Source organism: Crinia signifera, chromosome 1 (assembly GCF_055691185.1).
Source record: "Crinia signifera chromosome 1, ASM5569118v1, whole genome shotgun sequence".
Lineage (NCBI taxonomy): Eukaryota > Metazoa > Chordata > Amphibia > Anura > Myobatrachidae > Crinia > Crinia signifera.
In genome coordinates this window covers 433,191,895-433,215,165 of record NC_139217.1, presented here as the reverse complement: position 1 = coordinate 433,215,165, position 23,271 = coordinate 433,191,895, and the positions used below count along the sequence as shown (strand labels likewise).

At 42.3% G+C, this 23,271-nt stretch overlaps 1 protein-coding gene across 2 annotated transcripts in view; it reads right to left on the bottom strand.

Moving 5' to 3' along the window:
• The window catches only part of ADAMTS6 (ADAM metallopeptidase with thrombospondin type 1 motif 6), a 288,122-nt gene that overhangs the window by 238,153 nt on the left and 26,698 nt on the right, over window positions 1-23,271 (bottom strand). For both annotated transcript variants that reach the window (XM_083152973.1, XM_083152982.1), the window contains exons 2-3: window positions 7,228-7,722; window positions 6,315-6,679 (exon numbers count right to left, since the gene is read on the bottom strand). In XM_083152973.1, coding sequence (XP_083009099.1) covers window positions 6,315-6,679; window positions 7,228-7,324 — 462 coding nt within the window. In that variant the 5' untranslated portion in view covers window positions 7,325-7,722. The remainder of the gene's footprint in view (window positions 1-6,314; window positions 6,680-7,227; window positions 7,723-23,271) is intronic.

The following is a 23,271-nucleotide window of genomic DNA, read 5'->3' as shown; positions in this document are numbered from 1 at the left end:
GCATCCCACCACACATCGTCGGGCTTTGCGTTCATAATAATCGCATATGCGCCAACATATGCGATTATTAATGCAAAGGAGCTGTCCTTTGCAATGCACCTCCGTCGCTGGACTTCCAGGTCTGCGACCCAGGAGTCCCTCTGCATGGGGCATGCTGGGAGGGATCCGTGTCAGATCCCTCTGACAGCGCAGCGAAGAGAAGCCCATAGGCTTCTATAGGGTAATGCCAGCTTTTGCTGGCGTTACCCTCTGCGACAAATCCCAGGGGCACACCCCCGGCATGCCACACAGACTAGGGGTGTGTGGCATGCCGGGGGTGTGCTCTCTGCAGCGCATTGCCCGCGGTAACATCACTCACTCAGGACGGTGGTCCTGCAGCAGGGACAGCTCGGTAACATAAGTGGCCTGCAGCTGTACCCTTCCCCTATTCTCCCACGATGCAGGACTGCTGTTAAGTCCAAAACAGCAGTCCCAAAATAATAATCTAAAAATAAACTGGAGCTCCTCCTGTAGTGTGCTTCTCCTGAGCCACATTTTCTTAAACTGGGTGGTGGGAGGGGAAGCAGAGGGGAGGAGCTAGTACACCCAGTGTAAAGTTTTGTATGTGCCTGTCTCCTGCGGATACCCTCTTTTCCCCATTGTCATGAATGATTTCCTGTATCCCATATGGATGTCAGAGAAATATCAGATTCAGTACTAGCGCCACAGATCAGACATTCGTTGTGGTGCAGACTCTGGCTTCTAAACTTGCTTGTTTATAGAAGACTGTTGAATGCAAAGCGTACGCTTAACCCTTTGAGGGCCAACATTGCTGTGAGAGATCCTCAAAATATCCGCTAAAAATACCAGCGTCACTCACCGCGGCTGTTCTTTTAGTATAAATAAATACAAATACAGTCAGAAGGAAAAGAACCAATGTGTGATGGGCGCTGGTTTCTTGTTTGCTTCAGTAGTAGCTCATATATGGGAAATATGTAAAAGAATAAAACATACATAAATTAGGGATGTATGTATAAAGGGTCTATATAGAAATAGTTAACCCAGATATCAAAAGAATTTCCCAAAGGGATAGCGTACCCTCACTCACACAGAGTAATGGCTGTACAAGCACATCAGGGTATCTTTGAACTTCATAAAAACACCTCCGTGTGTGATAGAGTGAAAAAATGAAGTCGTACCGTACTCACATGTACGATCACTGTTATAATCGCATAAGGGTATCTTTTTGCGTTCCACAAATGCTGCTAGGGGGTTATGTCAAATTTACTCCAACCGTCCCAAATCATCCAGAAAAAAAGAGAAAGGGAACGTTCTCTCTCTTATTCAAAGGTTTTATTATGGATAAACAGAAGGGAATCGTACCTGAGTAGGCAGAGTATGGCCATCCACTGCCAGTCAGGTGTTTCCGGGGTTACAGGTAGGTTCACTGCACAGCTCCTCTCCACAAATACAGTCAAGTTAATTAATTACTTGAAGTAAAATATTGCACCCAAAAAAAAAGAACATTCGCTGTGAGCATATCCGCATTTTTGGCAGATATTTGAGGATCTGTCACAGCAATGTTGGCACTCAAAAGGGTTAAATAGGTGATGGAGACCCTGTATCCCTAACGATTTGCAATGGATTTCTTTATTTCAGGTAGCTGAGGGTAAAAGACAAATCTGCGAGACAGATTCTTTAACAGCATAGCTAACACTAAAGGTGCGTACACACGTAGAGATGTTTCTGTCCGATCTATCTGGCGGGAACAAAAACCTGGAAATGTATGGGAGAATATGACAATCAAAAATTTCCACCCAAATGCAGGAAAACAGAAAAAAATATATGCTTTGATAAATGTGTTATATCAGAACGATTTAAACAATTTGTCTGACTGATCACTGTCTGTTTTCAAGCGTTTGGGAACAATATTTTGATTGTCATTTGCTGCCATACATTTCCAGGTTTTTGTTCCCACCAGATAGATCAGACAGAAAATCTGTACGTGTGTACGCACCTTAAAACAGGTCCACATTTCCCAACTGTATTCTATGGAGTTTATGTACTAAGATGTGAGTTCTATTGAAGATGAGATGTTGCTATGGGAAACCAATCAAAATATACTTCTTAATTATTTAGCACCTTCTAGAAGTTAATAGATATAATCGGATTAGTTACCCATAGCAACTGTCCATCTTCAATTGAACTCCCGTTTTAGTAAATAAACCCAAGCGGTTTACACCACCAATGATTCAAACACATTAGTTAAGCAAGTCACCCTGCATTTATAAAAAAAAAAAATGGATGAGTTTGTGCAATATTTGTCTTGTGTGTATTCTCCCAATATACTTAAAGTTTTGATTTCTGTACCCCCCCCCTCCCCTTAATTGCTTAAGATTTACTAATATATTGTTTAAAAAAATACAGCATGTTTGTATATACAACAAGGAAACAGTCCAATGCACCAAATAATTAAAATATTTTATGACCATTTAAATTTATTGACAGAATAGCAAACAGCTTTGAAGTTTAGATTATTCAAAAAAAATCTATCCGAAAGACTACTACAACCACATAATAAGAATCTATCTGCAGGGCCTAATTCCACAACTGAAAATGATTGGTTTCAGACTCCCTTGTATTGTCTCTAGCGCTAGATAGGCAAAGACTCTTTATCCCACATTCAAAGACCCAAAAGCTATTTTTTGATCAGTTACAATAATGCTTAGTAATTAGTAACGCTTAGTAAATAAATAACACATTTCAATATACTGCCATAACAAGGTTTTGGACCCATAACCAGTTTCATTTCAGTCAAACACCCTACTCATTGAGTTATTTGATACTGCATAGAAACTATGAGATTTCAAACTATATGAACCTACTTTTCCTTAAACGCTGATCATATTTTAACAAAACTAGTTACAATTCTGTAGCTTTATAAGCAAAGGCAATTGGATCAATAAATAGAGCATCTGACTGCAATGCCACAGGCAATGTGTTTGAAATCAGGTATGTCAGCATCTAGAAATGTTATAAAAAACAGGGTGACTCAAATTATGTTCATGAATGTTCTATTGGCATTAGCTACAGAAGGGGTAGGAAAAGAAGATGCCGTGCGGTCAGATGCACTGGCGCGTTAACTGCCAGATCGTAGCGGCTGGCCCCATCTCTAAGTGAGAGTAATTAAAACTGATAATTGACAAGTACTGCCAACAGCACCCCCTACCCTGCATCACTGTGTGCAGTTGCAAACTCCATACCACCCTAGTTACAGCCCTGTGTGGGAGCCCTCCAGTTGGGATTTGGGCTTTACTGCTATGGGTGCACCGGTCGCGGTCCCCTGAACAGGTTCCCCATGTGGCATTGGCTGACTCATGGAAACAGGTAGCGTGAACTCAGGATTACTCATAGTCATCTTAGCCAGGTCATACACTGGAAGTAGTACACCGGGAGCAGGCAGGAGAATGGTCACAGAACAAGCTGAGGTCATACACAGGATGTTCAGGATGCAGTACACAGAGAGCAGGCAAGAGAAGGGTCACTAGGATAGCCGGGATTGGGTGTGGTATAGCACCCCGACAGTCGGAATCCAGACAGACAGTCATTAGCCCGACGTCGGGATCACAACTGCCCGGACTCAAACAGCGGGGGGAGCGCAACGAAGCCCCTTCCCGGCTCACTGCGCTCGCCACACTGCGGTCACAGTGGCTCGTTACACTCGCAACCTATTCTATTCTCCCTCTATGGAGAATAGCCGGTGGCCGTCGGGATCCTGAGTGTCGGGGTTTTAACAGTCTGGATTTCGGTGTAATGACTGTCGGTATCCCAACTGTCTGTCAGCACCTGCCAGGATCATACACTGGTAGTCACTGGGTATGGTACACAAGGATCAGACAGGAGAGTAGTCAGGAAGCAAGCCAAGATCAATCACAGGTAATCAGGAATCACAGGATAAGACACAAGAACTGCTGGAGCTGGTGTGAATGTGTACTCTGGCAGGGATTGACTGCCAGAGACTGCCTTATATAGGGAGCTAATGAGCTAAAGTTGTCAGCACTCACAGGTTCCTAATCAGTGAGAGCTGATCATGTCTCACTCAGGTGCTGTAATCAGTCTACAATGGTCAAACTACACAAGACTGACTGACAGCATGGAGCAGAGCTGAACTAACAGGAGAATTCAAACCAGGTAAAACACCAAACAAACTTGAATGCTGTGACAAACACACTCCTTAATAGACTACCTTTTTCTTTCAGTCCATCGCCTTTCAAAAAGTTACCCACACCTCAATTCATAATCTCATTATATCTGATATTGCCCCTATATTGTTAACTATCCAATTGACATTGCCAAAATAATTTACCATATTATGTCTTACGTACACTCCAAACATAAAATATTTACCCTTCGACTCAAAGACCTCAGTGACACACTCACCTTAGCTTATAGAACTTATAAACGAAGGGATATTCCTGCTTATTAAGAACCCTATTTGTCAGCTAAACAAGTTTATGATTCCTTTCTTACTGAACATGCCCAGACTCAACATGACTATTACCGCAACAAACTCCACAGATTTGGTAATACATCTGGCAAGCTCTAAGCAAATTTAATAAACAGTGCTCGTGCCCGTATATGGGTTAATGCTATTGATAGCTTCAGTACCCTTCTTACTGACCCTAACGACATTTGTGGTGAATTTATGAACTTTTAAAGCACCTTTTATTCCATGGAACCGACTGATACAATACCTTTGAGAGTGATATCTTTCTTGCCGCATCTAATCTACCTACACTGACACAAGATGAGAGGGAAATATTAGACAACCCTATTACAGATTGCGAGATCCTTGATACGATCAAATCTCTGCCTAATGGTAAAAGTCCTGGACCAGATGGCTTTGATGCAGAATTTTACAAATTGTTGAAAACTGAAATCACACCCCTTTTAACGTTGCTTTATTATCATGTATTGACAAATAGTTAAATACCTCTTAGGTTCAATAAGGCTAGCATTATAGTTCTATTGAAGCCCGGCAAGGATCCCTCTTTGGTAGGCTCCTAATACCCAAACCAAAGATTTCAAAATCCTGACCAAATTATTGGCTAATGGTTTACAAAAGTGCTTACCTCATTTGATTTCACCTGCTCAGTTGGGCTTTGTGAAGCGTAAGCAATCAGTGCTGGGTGTTTGCACAGCTATCACTGCAATTACATACACTGGCCTTCACAGTGTATGTAATTGATAATATCTTGATTAATTTAGATGCAGAAAAGGCTTTCGATAAAATAGCTTGGCCCCATCTTCATAATGTGCTCTTTCCAGACAACTTTTTGGGAAACCTTTTCGTAATCTTTTGCAGACTCTTTCACTGCCCCAACTGCTCAAGTGATGGTCAATGGTTTTGCTTCCTCATCTTTTTGCCTTGAACGGGGCACACGACAGGTAACCTATGTAACTGTCATGCAGCCCCTCCTCTGGATTTCAGTGTTCCGGAAGCAGTCGTGTGAAACCATTTGCATTCAGAATGTTTTTAATCTTGATATCCTTACATAAGAACCATAACTATCCTTAGAAAATATCTTCAGATGGTTGGGTCTGGAGCCACCATACTATTTACTGGGCCCTGTTGGGGATTCTTTTTAAATAAAATATGATCCATTAAAGGATCACAGACAGGGCCGGACTGCCCATCTAGAACTTCTAGCAAATGCCAGGGTTTGGACACGCAGAGCAACTGGGGAAGGCCAAGCCTGCTCAGCTGCCCGACACATTATATAGAGATTGGGGGAGTGCCGGAGAGCTTGGCCCCCCTTATCTCACTGCACACCCCTCTGTGTCATGATCATGCCCGCTTTCATGCGTGGCTGTGCACACTACAAAACCAAGGAAAAGCTTGATCTTCTACATTTTTAAGTATATACTCCACAAGTGAACATACTACACTATAGTGTGCTCTCGTGTTTAGATTTTATGTGTGTTTAAAATATACTTATACTAAAAATATTATATATGTATATACCCTACATACATACATACATAATATATACTAGACACATGCAACTGTATTCATGTACGTGGTAGATTCAGCCACGGTCATTGGCAATGTGATTAAGCAGCATATTAATTCATGAGGAAATAGTTCCATCATTGGTTACATTATCATAAATACTGCTTAAATACCATCATTGAAATAAATCAAAATACAATCAATTCTGTGCATTATATCATCGACTCTACATTGCGGAAATAAAATGCAGTAATCATACTTAATATCGAATGCTATAAAGTTCACAAATTAAATTTTGGTGTAAAGTAAAAAAAATACTCACCAAGCCATTGCAGTTACTTAGCGCCACTTTGGTTGTGGTGTTTTGGTCCTGTAAATATCCTGTGTAGTGACAGTTCTCTATGAAATCGTGTTTAAACTCAGGACCCTCCTTCCCCCAGTACTCTACTGTAAAGTGTTTTGAGACCAGATCCGTGTTTAGAGTCAGGTTTAAGTGAAAGTGCTTGCCATAGGCAGAAATTTGAAAAAATAATTTAGAAGCTTCCTGCTCTTGGTCTTTAAGGTCCGTACTCCTCTTCCTCCGTGAGTGTTTCTCATTCTTCACAGTAAAACTGATGAAGGCCCCTTTGCGGTCAACCCTTATCGGAACCGTCAGCTGGTAGTGTTCAAGGTAAGACAGGAATTCCCCTTTGTGATCGCAAGCCAGGACAATCCATAAAGGGAGCATGCAAAGGAAAAGGAGAGTAACAGGGAGTAGAACATACTAGACCATTACAACTACTTATACTGTATGACGTGTCATTAGCCTCATTATTATATTCAAACATAAAAAAGAGCAATAACAATTCAATCGAGAGTATTATAATTATAATAATAATAATAATTATTATTATTATTATTATTATTATATGGACCATGGTTTTTGTCCAACTAGCAGAGACGAAATGTGTGTATTCTTTATATGCTGATGTAACTTACTTTTGTACCATAACTTTTCTTTATTGTACCTTGTACAAGGTGGTTAGTTGGATTATAAATGATAAATTGCATAGGAGCCACAAAACTAATTTGGTCAACATTAATATGGTACTAAACACCTCCAGGTTCTTTGCATGGAAGACTGTAAGTTGTGCATAGAACAATTTAATGTTAAAGGTGATCTGTCGATACTGTAAGAACACATGCATTGTGCTGTAATAATATTTCGCTGCTCATGTCTAATAGTGGAACCCTACCTTGAGAACTAAAGGAGAGTCTGCTGTCCCTGTGAGATTCCGCTGAAACCATGGCAAGGCCCAATATCCAGGTCAACGTCTTCCACAAAAGTTCCATAATTTGGAAGCAAAGCAGATGGGTGCTTCTTTCTCTTCGTTGTCAGTTTTTTGTTTTTGTTTGTCCTCGTCAGGCTACCTTTGTCCTACAGTATTCAATCTATCCCAGAATGGCACCATAACCATGTAGACTTCTTCCTTCTTAAAACGCCACCACCCCAAGGAGAGGCTTTGCCGTTTATCATGAAGAGGGAGATTACTTTTTAACGCAAGCTCTCCTCCTGAAGGTCGTCCCCACCTGCTTTTCCACTTTCATTTTTTAATCCAGTTAAAAAATTAACAGAATTCTAGAACAAAAAAAAAAATATTGTAACTTTCGGAAGGAAGGGTAAAATAATCCTTCATGCAACTTGTCAAGTATCAGATGAGAAGCGAATTAAGGTTGGGCCATTTCTGTACCTGCAAGAGAGGGGAAAAAAAATAATAATCAAGAAGGTATGGTTAAATTTACATCACATTCTGCTACAGTCGGGAGAAGTCAGGCAAACACACAGTCCGTTTTGTGACAGAATGATGAAGTCTCAGTGGTCGTAACTTAGGTTACAAAATATAGGGTAATTCAATTAAATCAGTGTTGTTTTTCATAGCCTAAATAAACATTTAAAAGACTAAACATAATTGGCTAAACTAAATAATGTGTCTAAGCCAGACAGGTCATTTTTCATTAGCTGCAAAAAGGAAAATTATATCATTTTTTTTTTTTTTTAGTGGAAAGGAAAGAGATCTGATTTCACAACATGATAAAAACTCTGAAACCATACACTCGAAAAAAAAAAAGTGAGGATTAAGATTTCCAAATCTTTGTATTAGTTTTAATGATGTAGATTCCTGTGCTGGCTGCAGATTTTATTTTTAATCTACAGCACAGTGTGGCGGAGACTGTAAAGCAGAATTCTCTTAACTTTGCATAAGGATCATGTAATGTCAGCACATAAATGACATTTGCAGTGGTTCACTGCTTTGTAGCTGGAGTAATTGTTCACACTGTGCAAGGCCGATGAAATCAAACCTAGGTTAAATCCAAGCTAAGCTAGTGAGCTCTTCAAAGAGGAACAAAAAGAGTTTTTTTTTAAATACACTATTAATAAAGAGGTTTGATTGACTGCTAGGAAAATTGTGAATACCATTCCTGCTGGCAAAACTTTTTTTCGGAGCACAAACTCTTATGAATGAGCTATTTCCAGTAGTCCTATCCGCGTCGTGATATTATAAACTGTCGCTCTTTATATGAAGAGGCTTATTTGCATAAAATCTATTGCAATTTAGAGCTGTGGATTTACGAACAATTGGTTTACCAAAACTGCTGATCGCCATCAGCTTTGGCTGATAGACTTAATACGGCAATAATAATAACTGCTAAACCAGCCTGGGTACTTTTTATTAATTAAAGCTAAAAAAAGCCTTACCTGTATTAAGATACATACACACTATGCAGAGTCATAATGGGCAAAATAGCTGGGCTGTACATCACTCAATGCATACACACTGAGCGATTTTCACCCGTCCAAGTGATTTCCCCGGGGGTGGACAGCTTTCCGTAGGAGAACACTGTGGAAAGCCATCTTTAGCAAGCATCAGCACAGTCAGTCATCTGTCACAAGTGGTAGAGTCCCCTCTAGCATTGTACCATCGGTGAAAAACACCTGGGAGAAAAGTTGGGCGTATTCTAAGTGTTCCTGATATGCCAGAGACACTTTATACCTGATGAGCTCATATCACAGTGGTTGGATACCACTGCTAATGGTACTCCTTTAAGTGTTGGGGTGCCGTCTTGTCTATTTGGTGAAGGGATCCATTGCCAAATTACCAATATACTGCACCAGAAGCATACCCTCCAACATCTGAAGGGCAAAATTCGGTACACATTCAAAAGGGGGCGTGGCAATGGGCAAAAGGGGGCGTAGCCACACCCCCTTTCCAAATGTGTACTGGGCATTGATTGGACACTTTTTTTCCCCCCACATATTTACAGAATTCCCGATCCGACCACCCCCTTTGTTCTGCATTATGCACACATATGCCGATGACATCATACAGTGCACAGCTCTCACAGTTGCAGCATCCCCGGCAGTGCTGTGCAGCGCCGTAGCCCTGATAGTACGTACAGTATGTATGTAGCTGTGCCCTACAGCAGCGAGGGGCAGGCAGCTCTACGTCCACCAACACACGCTGCCAGCGGCCCGGGAAGCACGACCACAACACGTTATCAAGCCGCCTCCTACTGGCCAGAGACTCAGACAGCGAAACTGAGCACACAACCTGATTGGCTACACTGGGTGGAAATCCCGCCCTCCTCCAAAAGCTCGGCCTCACCATGGTTACTATTGCTAAGGGGCACGGCAGCGCCGCTCTGGCTGCCCACCTTTACTGATGTCTGAGGCGGAGCCCTGGTGGCTGTGACCTGTCCTGTCTCTGCAAATCATGAAAAATCTGTACATTCGGTACATTTCTTTTTAGCCGGTACAGACCGTTAAAAAACGGTACTGTACCGGCTAAATCGGTACACTTGGAGGGTATGCAGAAGCAGCCCATCTCATTCCTTTCTCTAGATTCAAGAGGTTTCCAAGAACAGAAACCCGCTGGAGAGGACCTGTCGCCCTGGATAAGAGGGATCGTGCCTACACTAAGAACACAAAATATGTATATTGGACTTTTCTGATCAGCTGGGGATTTGTTAGTGCTAGTACCACCCTATCCTTTATTTATATATACAGATGGAGCCCTCCTCATTTAGCCCTTTAATAGGATTAAGTGAGTAATAGGATTACTCTGCTAATCCCCTACTGTATTGTTCTGTGTATTGTATTGCTGCTGAGAACAATAGGATAGCCATGGTGAGCCACGACCTAAGCAACAAAGTTGAGAGGGGCTCCAACTGTATACACACACACATAATTCGTATTCTAAGCGGGCGTCCAAGTGCCTTATAGGCACCGTCACAAAGAGGGTTAAACAGGCTTGGTGGATAAGGCATTGTAGTGCAAGCTCACAAATCCACAAATCCAGCAATTAACATTCACAAATATTTCATTAAGACTAATAATTCAGTGAAGAGTTTTGGAAGCAGGTCCCATCCTCTTAATTTTGGTGGACAACGATAAAAAAGGGGGAACGTACCCTAGATTTTTAGGCACCTTGCATGACTCTAACTGTGCGGCGTTTGTATATTCTCCCCGTGCTTGTGTGGGTTTCCTACGGGTACTCCTGTTTCCTCCCACAATCCAAAAATATACTGGTAGGCTAATTGGCTCCTAACAAATTAACTCTAGAATGTCTGTGTGCGTGTACATGTGGTAGGGAACATAGATTGTAAGCTGCACTGGGACAGGGAATGTTCAAATATCCTCTGTAAAGTGCTGCGGAATATGTATGTGCTATATAAGAAACTGTTTTATATATATATATATAGTAGACGAATAGTCGGCACTCTCCTCTCAGTTGTTCAGCTGCCGGGGTGCCTTGTATCAGTAGCATACAACAAGACGATTCTTACCGGCACTCCACGGACTTGATTCAAACAGTCAAAAAATTTTCAATCGGACACAACTGGCTTCGTGCAACGTTTCGGGACACTTTAATCACATCCCGTCATCAGGCAGTGTACAAATATCCTCTGTAAAGTGCTGCGGAATATGTATGTGCTATATAAGAAACTGTTTTATATATATATAGAAGGACAAGGGGCATAGGCACTCACGGGACTTTAGTAAATAATGCAACAAGTCAAGGCTTAGTTAAGCAACGTTTCAAGCTTTAATGCTCGTCTTCTGGAGCCAGAAGACGAGCATTAAAGCTCGAAACGTTGCTTAACTAAGCCTTGACTTGTTGCATTATTTACTAAAGTCCCGTGAGTGCCTATGCCCCTTGTCCTTCTACATGTCAGCTTGGATTCATCCCTGCCGATCCTAGCGCACCAGGGCAATTCATATTTTTACCTACCAGGGAGTGCCAACCTTTTTTCCTCGTATATATATATATATATATATATATATATATATATATATATATATAAAATACCACATGAAAAGCCTGTGTTTGTCCCTCTGTACCTTACTCTGTAGGAGCCCTGACAGGCTTGGATTAAAAACCCTCCCATGACAAGGCAGCTGCTGCTGCTATCCTTCATGGGCCTGAGAAGCATATGATGAGCTCCACCAAGCAGAGCTCAGCACAAGCCTCTCAGCCTTTGACCTCTTGAGCAAAGTGTCATGGGACTTAGTCAGCTCCTAGTAATGCACTGCACACTTCTGCAGTTGGTGTGCCTTGGCTACCGATGCTTAGCACCAGTGGCGGCTCTAACCCTTTTGGAGGAGGGGGGCTGCTGCAATGCTGCCCCCCCCCTTCCGCTGATGCGCTCCCCGCATCTTCTGGTCCAGGCTGACGGTCCCTTGCACGGGGCCAGCGCATGCGCATGTGCTGGGCCAAGCCTCCATGGGCTGCCTTTGCAGCAGCCCCAGGAGGCTTAACCAGGTTCTGGGTCCATCGCATGCGCATTATCGTTCGCGGTACTGAGCATGCACAGAACCCGTTTTGGGGCTGCCGTGCATTTGCACACAGAGAGGCATCCAGGAGGGAGCGAACACCTCAAAATGGTAATGCCTTGAGTGACTGGCAGATCGAATTTCCAATAGGAAGTCACTGCCAGTCAAATTGAAGCCACACACTGCATCTGGCTTCACTTTAGGCAGAGACAGTGGTGGATTATACCTGGGGTGCTGCAGCCCTGCAGACCATAGGTAGAAACCACCACTGCTCAGCACCATTAATAATTGTCACATTGGCAGATACTGTAGGTGAAGCTGCAGCATTACCCCACTCCCATGTACAAAACCTTTAGCTAAAAAAAAAATTTCCCATGCACAAAACCTTTAGCTAATTTTTTTTTCTAAATACATGCCAACCACAGGGGGTCCCTAGATAGAGGGGCCCGCACTATAATCCGGCCCTGGGGTAAGATGACAGGATTCATTGTAAAATGCATTACTCTTGGTCTGCCAACATGTGCTCTATAAATGGGTGGCCATGGGGGGGGACTGGAGTGCTAGTGGAGGGTGAGGGAGCTTTGTCCACTTTTGAGGGCCACACGATTTTCAGGAGCCTCCTGGCTGTTATGTTCTAGGCGCCTTTAAGCAGAGGCAGGCGGTCACACAATCAGCATGGCCAGGCCGCAGCCTACAGCCAGAGAGTGAATGACTAATAACAATGGAAGAGAAAAAAAGGTGAATCAGTTTGACTGGGATGCACTCCTGTTCCACAGTAATAAAATATTATTTTTACCTATAAAAGGTGTATACTTTATTTGTTGACGTATTTGATTATTTTTAGAAGTTTTATTTATTAAACTTTATTAAGAGCTAGTAGGTCATCATTCTGTAATGGTGCTGGATAATACAGTTTGTCAATGATATGAGACCTTAAGGTAAGTAGCGAAAATATTAAAACAAGATATAGATTTAAAGAGAAAAAGAAATTTTAAAGATTAAAAATCACTCTGTGATTATTGTAGCTTGAGTATACATGTCTAGTTACTGCTTAAATTCCACAGTGTGATAGTGGATTAATGCAGTGCCTGTGTAGGGTGTTTGATTAACACGGTGATATTCTCACTGTCTGTTGTCTAATCACAGCAATGTATTGCCCTCTGCGTATATATTCCTCAAATGGGGTTGATTCTGCCCACGATAGTTCTATCTGAACCACTGCATATGGTGCAGATGTATAATCCGTACGGACAGGTTTGTCCTACACTAGTACTAGTGCTCACAATCTGTCAGGCAGAGTCACTGGTAATTGTCAAAGGGTGTGCACTCAATTAGTGCCGTGCACACTGTGCGATCTTCCAATTGGATCTATGCTGATCCTATAAGGTGCTCTACATACAATTCATGTGGCACATATATGTGGGTCGTACACACTGTGCAATCTTCCGATTGGATCTGTAATGATCCTGTGCTTCTGAGCTTAAATGGCTGATGTGCTTTATGGTGCACTACATACAGTTCATGTGGCACGTATACATAGGTAGGAACAGTACTGATGGTATGTTGTGCACAGTTAAATGAATCACGTGTTCACATACATGCATTTCTTTATTGGGCAAGATCACTGGTAGGCTGCCAGTACGAATGTGTGATCGCTGGATGTCATACACACTATGCAATCCTCAGGTTGGATCTACACTAGCATTGTGTTTTTGTGCTAAAATAGCTACTGCATTTTGTAATGCGCTGTTAACAAGTTAATATATCACATATACATCAATGAAAGCAAATGCCAGTGGTGTACTGCACACAGTGAGTCACTGTTAACTGCCAAGATGGATCTTCAATCACTGATTGCCATACACACTGTGCAATCCTAAGATTGGATCAACACTCGCACTGTGCTTCTATGTTTTGATAACTCATACGCTTTCTGATGCGCTTATTAACGAGTTCTGATATCACATATACAAGAGTGAAAGCCAATACCAGTGACGTATTTGACAGGCTTAAATGGATTATATGTGCACAGCAAAACAGTTCTCTAACGGGCACAGTTACTGGTAGCTGTCGCAATAAATGTGCAAACACTGATTGCCCTACACACTGTGCAATCCTAAGATTGTATCCCCACTAGTGTTGCGCTTCTGTGTTTTAAATAACCAATGCGCTATTTAGGGTTAGTATAACATATATATGTGAATGAAACTTGTGTCAGATCGTATACACTAGATTCTATGCCAGGATCTCCTTTACTATTGACAGTGATCCATTGCCTGTGTAGGCTGTTTGATTAACACGGTGATATTCTCACTGTCTGTTGTCTAATCAAAGCAATGTGTTGCCCTCTGCGTATATATTCCTCAAATGGGGTTGATTCTGCCCACGATAGTTCTATCTGAACCACTGCATATGGTGCAGATGTATAATCCGTGCGGACAAATTTGTCCTACACTTGTACTAGTGCTCACAATCTGTCAGGCAGAGTCACTGGTAATTGTCAAAGGGTGTGCACTCAATTAGTGCCGTGCACACTGTGCGATCTTCCAATTGGATCTATGCTGATCCTATAAGGTGCTCTACATACAATTCATGTGGCACATATACATGGGTCGTACACACTGTGCAATCTTCCGATTGGATCTGTAATGATCCTGTACTTCTGAGCTTAAATAGCTGATGTACTTTATGGTGCACTACACACAGTTCATGTGGCACGTATACATAGGTAGGAACAGTATTGATGGTATGTTGTGCACAGTTTAATGAATCACGTGTTCACATACATGCATTACTTTCTTGGGCAAGATCACTGGTAGGCTGCCAGTACGAATGTGTGATCGCTGGATGTCATACACACTATGCAATCCTCAAGTTGGATCTACACTAGCATTGTGTTTTTGTGCTAAAATAGCTACTGCATTTTGCAATGCGCTGTTGACAAGTTAATATATCACATATACATCAATGAAAGCAAATGCCAGTGGTGTACTGCACACAGTGAGTCACTGTTAACTGCCAAGATGGGTCTTCAGTCACTGATTGCCATACACACTGTGCAATCCTAAGATTGGATCAACACTCGCACTGTGCTTCTATGTTTTGATAACTCATACGCTTTCTGATGCGCTATTAACGAGTTCTGATATCACATATACAAGAGTGAAAGCCAATACCAGTGACGTATTTGACAGGCTTAAATGGATTATATGTGCACAGCAAAACAGTTCTCTAACAGGCACAGTTACTGGTAGATGTCGCAATAAATGTGCAAACACTGACTGCCCTACACACTGTGCAATCCTAAGATTGTATCCCCACTAGTGTTGCGCTTCTGTGTTTTAAATAACCAATGCGCTATTAAGAATTAAAAGACATGTAAAGGTGTGTGACTGTGCTTTTTCTGGGGGTCCCAAGGGTGGCCTCCACCTCCAGCACAGTACACAAATTTGTATTACTTTACAGATAAGCAGAGTAATGGATTTCTTCATTCAGACCATGTGGTTTGAGGCTATCCATTAGAAAGATGTATCTGGATTCTTTCTTCAGAAGTTCGAGTGTAATGTCCCCACCTCTGATACCCAGTGTAATTCTCTCCAAGGCAATGGCCTTCAGACCTTTGGGGTTACTTTGATGGTACTTCCTGAAGTGCCTCGCCACACTGGTGATTTTTTTCATTTTTTCCCAATCTTTCTCTGCATTTTTAATGTTTCCTACATGTTCCAGGATTCTTTTTTTCCCACTTCTCTCACATTCTATGATGGATCAGACAAATCCTCCCCTGTTCCCTGGGAAGCTCAAGCAACCAATGAGAATGCCAAAGTCCATTTGAATAGTGAAAAAACGGACTACCATTGGCTTCAAGCAAAATACGCCCATTTTAGACTGATCCCATAAATATCACCAATCCAGGGGGGGCCAGGTACTTAGGTGATAGCCTTGAAAAAGCTACCTAGCGAAATGCGCATTGGCAGCCCTCCTCTGTGAAATTGTAGCAATTTAGCCTGTTAAATTATGTAATGTCTGTTTGTCTCATGTAAAAATACCTCTGTTTAGTTAGCTCAGCAGCTCCTGTGCGAGTAGCGCTGAGGCGCAGCAGCACACGCCGGCCAAGGGGATTACATCCCTGGCAACAGGCATTAATAGGAGAGTGAGCGTCCTTGCCCACACTGGCGTATAGCCACAATCATTACTCGTGTACAGCAGCGCATAGTGTCATGTTCTGACAGCGCTAGCAGCACGTGTACACTTAGTGATCACTGTCAACAGTGAAGGAGATCCTGGCATAGAATCTAGTGTATACGATCTGACACAAGTTCCATTCACATATATATGTTATACTAACCCTTAATAGCGCATTGGTTATTTAAAACACAGAAGCGCAACACTAGTGGGGATACAATCTTAGGATTGCACAGTGTGTAGGGCAGTCAGTGTTTGCACATTTATTGCGACATCTACCAGTAACTGTGCCTGTTAGAGAACTGTTTTGCTGTGCACATATAATCCATTTAAGCCTGTCAAATACGTCACTGGTATTGGCTTTCACTCTTGTATATGTGATATCAGAACTCGTTAATAGCGCATCAGAAAGCGTATGAGTTATCAAAACATAGAAGCACAGTGCGAGTGTTGATCCAATCTTAGGATTGCACAGTGTGTATGGCAATCAGTGACTGAAGACCCATCTTGGCAGTTAACAGTGACTCACTGTGTGCAGTACACCACTGGCATTTGCTTTCATTGATGTATATGTGATATATTAACTTGTCAACAGCGCATTGCAAAATGCAGTAGCTATTTTAGCACAAAAACACAATGCTAGTGTAGATCCAACTTGAGGATTGCATAGTGTGTATGACATCCAGCGATCACACATTCGTACTGGCAGCCTACCAGTGATCTTGCCCAAGAAAGTAATGCATGTATGTGAACACGTGATTCATTAAACTGTGCACAACATACCATCAATACTGTTCCTACCTATGTATACGTGCCACATGAACTGTGTGTAGTGCACCATAAAGTACATCAGCTATTTAAGCTCAGAAGTACAGGATCATTACAGATCCAATCGGAAGATTGCACAGTGTGTACGACCCACGTATATGTGCCACATGAATTGTATGTAGAGCACCTTATAGGATCAGCATAGATCCAATTGGAAGATCGCACAGTGTGCACGGCACTAATTGAGTGCACACCCTTTGACAATTACCAGTGACTCTGCCTGACAGATTGTGAGCACTAGTACAAGTGTAGGACAAATCTGTCCGCACGGATTATGCATCTGCACCATATGCAGTGGTTCAGATAGAACTATCGTGGGCAGAATCAACCCCATTTGAGGAATATATACGCAGAGGGCAACACATTGCTTTGATTAGACAACAGACAGTGAGAATATCACCGTGTTAATCAAACAGCCTACACAGGCAATGGATCACTGTCAATAGTAAAGGAGATCCTGGCATAGAATCTAGTGTATACGATCTGACACAAGTTTCATTCACATATATATGTTATACTAACCCTAAATAGCGCATTGGTTATTTAAAACACAGAAGCGCAACACTAGTGGGGATACAATCTTAGGATTGCACAGTGTGTAGGGCAATCAGTGTTTGCACATTTATTGCGACAGCTACCAGTAACTGTGCCCGTTAGAGAACTGTTTTGCTGTGCACATATAATCCATTTAAGCCTGTCAAATACGTCACTGGTATTGGCTTTCACTCTTGTATATGTGATATCAGAACTCGTTAATAAGCGCATCAGAAAGCGTATAAGTTATCAAAACATAGAAGCACAGTGCGAGTGTTGATCCAATCTTAGGATTGCACAGTGTGTATGGCAATCAGTGATTGAAGATCCATCTTGGCAGTTAACAGTGACTCACTGTGTGCAGTACACCACTGGCATTTGCTTTCATTGATGTATATGTGATATATTAACTTGTTAACAGCGCATTACAAAATGCAGTAGCTATTTTAGCACAAAAACACAATGCTAGTGTAGATCCAACCTGAGGATTGCATAGTGTGTATGACATCCAGCGATCACACATTCGTACTGGCAGCCTACCAGTGATCTTGCCCAATAAAGAAATGCATGTATGTGAACACGTGATTCATTTAACTGTGCACAACATACCATCAGTACTGTTCCTACCTATGTATACGTGCCACATGAACTGTATGTAGTGCACCATAAAGCACATCAGCCATTTAAGCTCAGAAGCACAGGATCATTACAGATCCAATCGGAAGATTGCACAGTGTGTACGACCCACATATATGTGCCACATGAATTGTATGTAGAGCACCTTATAGGATCAGCATAGATCCAATTGGAAGATCGCACAGTGTGCACGGCACTAATTGAGTGCACACCCTTTGACAATTACCAGTGACTCTGCCTGACAGATTGTGAGCACTAGTACTAGTGTAGGACAAACCTGTCCGTACGGATTATACATCTGCACCATATGCAGTGGTTCAGATAGAACTATCGTGGGCAGAATCAACCCCATTTGAGGAATATATACGCAGAGGGCAATACATTGCTGTGATTAGACAACAGACAGTGAGAATATCACCGTGTTAATCAAACACCCTACACAGGCACTGCATTAATCCACTATCACACTGTGGAATTTAAGCAGTAACTAGACAAGTATACTCAAGCTACAATATTCACAGAGTGATTTTTAATCTTTAAAATTTCTTTTTCTCTTTAAATCTATATCTTGTTTTAATATTTTCGCTACTTACCTTAAGGTCTCATATCATTGACAAACTGTATTATCCAGCACCATTACAGAATGATGACCTACTAGCTCTTAATAAAGTTTAATAAATAAAACTTCTAAAAATAATCAAATACGTCAACAAATAAAGTATACACCTTTTATAGGTAAAAATAATATTTTATTACTGTGGAACAGGAGTGCATCCCAGTCAAACTGATTCACCTTTTTTCTCTTCCATTGTTATTGCTCATTTTTGAATCAGGGGATCAGCACCCTAAATTGCCAGGAAAGATATTTATAAAAATTTCCAGCGAATATAAGCACAATTATTCCACGATACCATACATTGCTTCAAAAGCACCTTATGGTGCGGGTCTCTCCACTTCTTCTCTTCTCAGAGAGTGAATGACTGTCAGCATGCTGGTTGGTGGGTGGCTGGAGCTATCCACCAATCAGGGCATTGACAGCTTGCCACTGTATGGAAGCAAGTGGAGAGGGGGTGTGAGATTGCAGAAAGTTCATAAATCTTTTTTTTGTGAATGGGTTGGTAGGGGCCCCAGTGCATTGCTTTGCCCAGGGTCAACAATGCAGTTAAGATGACCCTGAAATTGTATACAAGTTATTCCTACCAGGCAAGAAGTTGGACAAACCAAGCGAGTAAGTGAGAAAATGTCACACTTTTTTTTTTCATACAGAAGCAACATGGCCGATGTTTGGGCACTCAATATGTACTTTATGCAATCAGAGAAAGTTAGAAAAAAGCCTCAATGGTTTTTATATTGAATGTGGTTAAACACTGCATTCTGAGTCTCATTTAGATTGGCCAATCCCGGGATCGGGAGTATCCCGGGATTTGGCCCCCAAAACACAGAGATTTAAATCCCGGGATTGGTGTATCCAATCCCGGGATTTCGGGATTAGACTGCGCATGCGCAGTCTAATGCCAGGCAGCGTCTGAGCATAGCTCAGATGCTGCCCGACTTCCGCTGTACCCGGCAGCCCGGCCCTGCGCAGCGTGACGAGGTCATAGGTCACGCTGCGCAGGCCGCACAGACAGCCAAGAAGTGTGGTGAACGTGCTGCTGGCTGGCTCCCGGAGACCCCGCCTACCCACCTGGCTCACGGAGAACTCTCTCCCCCACCCAGCTTCCTACCTGCTCCTGCCTACCCACCCGGCTCCTTGCTCCCTGAGACCCCTCCTGGCTCCCTGCCCACCTTTCTGGCGACCCCACCCAGCAACCGGCAACATCCCCATGTAAGTAAACATGCGGGGCCTTTTTATTTTATTTTTAGGGAAGCCAATCCCGGGATTGAGCATTTTTCAATCCCGAATCCCGGGATTGAAATAATGCCCCGGGATTGGCTTCCCTAGTCTCATTATAAGTCACTACATAAATACACACTGTCCAGAAAACTGTATTGTGCTACAACATGCTATCATCTGCAAACTGCTGACACAACTTAAACAGGTAAAACAAACAGACAGGTATAACCGCACAGGCGCAAGAGTTTGCATTTTTTAATGAATAATCAGGCTGCATTGCTATGCAACAAACCTCCATTTCAACGCCAGGACCGGCCAAGATGATTTTATTTTACAGCAAATATTGCATTTTTTTTTTATTTCTTTCAATTGTATCCCCACACGGAATACTGTGAAGTACATTTACAATACGCCGTCTGTGACTGCAGCTAAGGGGTTTAGCAGCTTGCCTAACACACCAGCGTGAGTCTATTATATCACTGGCAAAGCTGGGAATAGCAGCACTGTATTGTTCAGTCTGTACACTAGGCAAGATCCCAAAAAGCAATAGTAATCATTTCACACTCATTCTGCTAGGCTAGAGCCTTTGTACATGGAGATACTGAATGGGGCTCGGGGTGTTTCACAGCTGACCTGGTCTCCTCTCTCCTCCCATTGGCTGGGTGACATCAGGACCTTTTATAAATGCAGTCAGCAACAGTAGCTGCTTTACGTGCCAGAGTGAACAAGTCTCATCGACGTTTTTGACAAGACTCCAATTAAACGTATTCCTTTTATAGACTGCTTTCTTCTCTAATGTCAGTGGCTATTCCTAAACAGAAGAGAGAGGTCCGCCACCCCCCTGTTTAAGCAAAGTAATTTAATTCTGACAGTTAATCCTAAACCGTTGACACGATTGATAAGGTAACGCAGATCTGCGCTGGAGACAGTAATGTGTTCTGGTCGATACACTCGTTGTTTAGGAATTTATTTCGAGCTGGAAAAACAGCTACTGAAGTAAATGACGGTTTTAGGGTCTTCCTGTTGAGGCAAGTTTTACGTGACATAATCAATGCTCTCGTTACAACAGAGAAACTGTTCCCTTAATGCATACCCCAGCGGTTTATTATAACACAATGAGCTTCTCCAGACATTCTGGACCATTTTTAGGACAAAAAGGGATATTATACATTTTAGGGATTTCTTTTATCCGTGTTTATATATATTTTTTTTTTATTTCAAACAAGCGTCCAGCATTGCAATATTATGTCTCTATATTCAGGCCAAACAACATTAGCATGACTTGCAAAGCACAAAGGGCCTCATTCAGACCTGATTGCAGGGATATTGGCAGCCCAGCGATCAGGTAAACGCCTCCCCACCAAAGTGGCTCTCTGCCCCTGTGCATGGCTGTAAACACATGGGGGAAAAGCATTCGCGATCACTCACTAGCAAATGGTTTTTCCCCAGTTCGCAGCCACTGAGTTATTCTATATTTACTTGGCGGCTGCGAAGGTTATGGGGAGATGGAAGCCGCGGCTGACATCAGCGGCCTTACTCCCAACGGGCAGGCAACGTCTGTGTTCCCAGAAAACACCGGCATGGCCACCGGCTGTCAATCACCTTTTGCAGCTTGCGTGTGGGGCAAAAATTATTCGATGGTAGCTGACCAAGTGGTTGCAAATCGAAATCACTCTCCGGTGACTTAGATTTGTGGCGCCCTTATATGTGAAGAGGGCGGGCAGCTGACATCCGGTGACGTCAGCTGCCCACCCATGGCAGCTGCGTCACAGCCAAATTCCCATGGGAACGCCCAGCGTTTTCATGGCGACGAACATGCAGGGGAGCGATCAAACCAGAATGACCTTCTGAATGTATAAGGGTGGTAATTGTGCATATATGTGTTCATTTTGACACTTCCACCATACAGTATGTACTAAGCTCAGCAATGCGGGCTTTAGTGCAGATAGTAACTCAAGTATATTCACCCCCACCCCACAAAAAATTCTGCAACTATTTTGAGAATTACAGTGGAAGAATTAAAAGGCACATTATCGCAGTCTCTCCTTTATATTTTTGTTTCCTTTGATAAGCAATCTATACATCCTGCTGTGGGCATACATATACATGACCGGCATTTGGGATGCAGGCTTTCTGAATACCGACTCTGGCATCCAGAAGTAGGGAATCCCAACAGTGGTCAAATATACTTACCATCCCCCTGCAGCCTCACTCGAACCCTCCCTGCTAGTAGCTAACTCTAACCCCCATACACCACCTAAACCTAATCCCCTTACCTCTCAGCCTAAACCAAACCCCCTAACCTTCCCATTCCGCAGCCTAACCCCTGTTCCCTGACCTAACCCGCCCCAGAATACTTATGTTAGACAACCCAACAGTCGGGATTCCAATGCCCTCATCCTCATTAATGTCTGGATTCTGGTGGTGGTCTCCTGGCAGTAGTGACCACTAGGATGCTGAACGCATCTCCTGCTGTGTACTAGGTCACTGTATATGCCTATATTTTATATATTGTCTTTTCATTTGGTCACTGATATATCATATTTCACTGTCTTCGTTTATGCCAGACCTCTGTATTTTTTTTTGTTTTTTAAAAAAAATGTTTTTATTAAGGCATTGTGAACAATAAATTACAACTTTTACATGTTTATGTTGTACAATGTCTTCGTTTCAATGAGAACAGATTAATATCATAGGTGAACATTGAGGTATAACTTTGTGTTTAAGTTTGATATTGCCCTATTACCATCCATGAGTTTCACAATGACATATTAAGTAGTTAAATAGTGAACCACATATAACACATGTGACAGTACAGATAGGGTCCATTATTATATCATATCATCAATGTCCATGATATAAATATATTAAACAAGACATTACGTTGAAACATTGCATAATGATAAAACTACCTGATAAAGAATATTTAGTAATCCGTGACTCTCTCTCATCCCGTAACCCCCACCCCCCATCCCGCAACCCAGTTTTAAGTGGTGAGATCATGTTATTCTCTCATCAAATGTAATGGGAGGGTCATTGGCCACTAGGCGAAGTAGGTACCAAGATGTGTTTTGTAAACTTTGGTGAATTTGTTGTCTCATGTCCACCGACAATGTGGCGATATAGCTTTCCCATATTGTAAAGAACTTATTTATCTTGTGCTCCTTATCCAGACTGACCTCAATCCAGTCCATCCTGAACAAGTGAAAGAGTTTACATTTGAATAAAGGAAATGTTGGAGGTGAACTAGAGATCCATTCATGACGGATAGTTTTCCGTGCTGCTGCGCTGATCGCCAGCAGGAGACGCCTAACCCCCTTAGTTATTCTCGTGGAGGATGATGTTATACCAAAAATGGCCCATTCTGGTGTGAATGGGACGTAGTTAATTAATGATAATTCCGCATATTGTTTGACCTTTAGCCAGAATGACCGGACTATCGGACAGGACCAA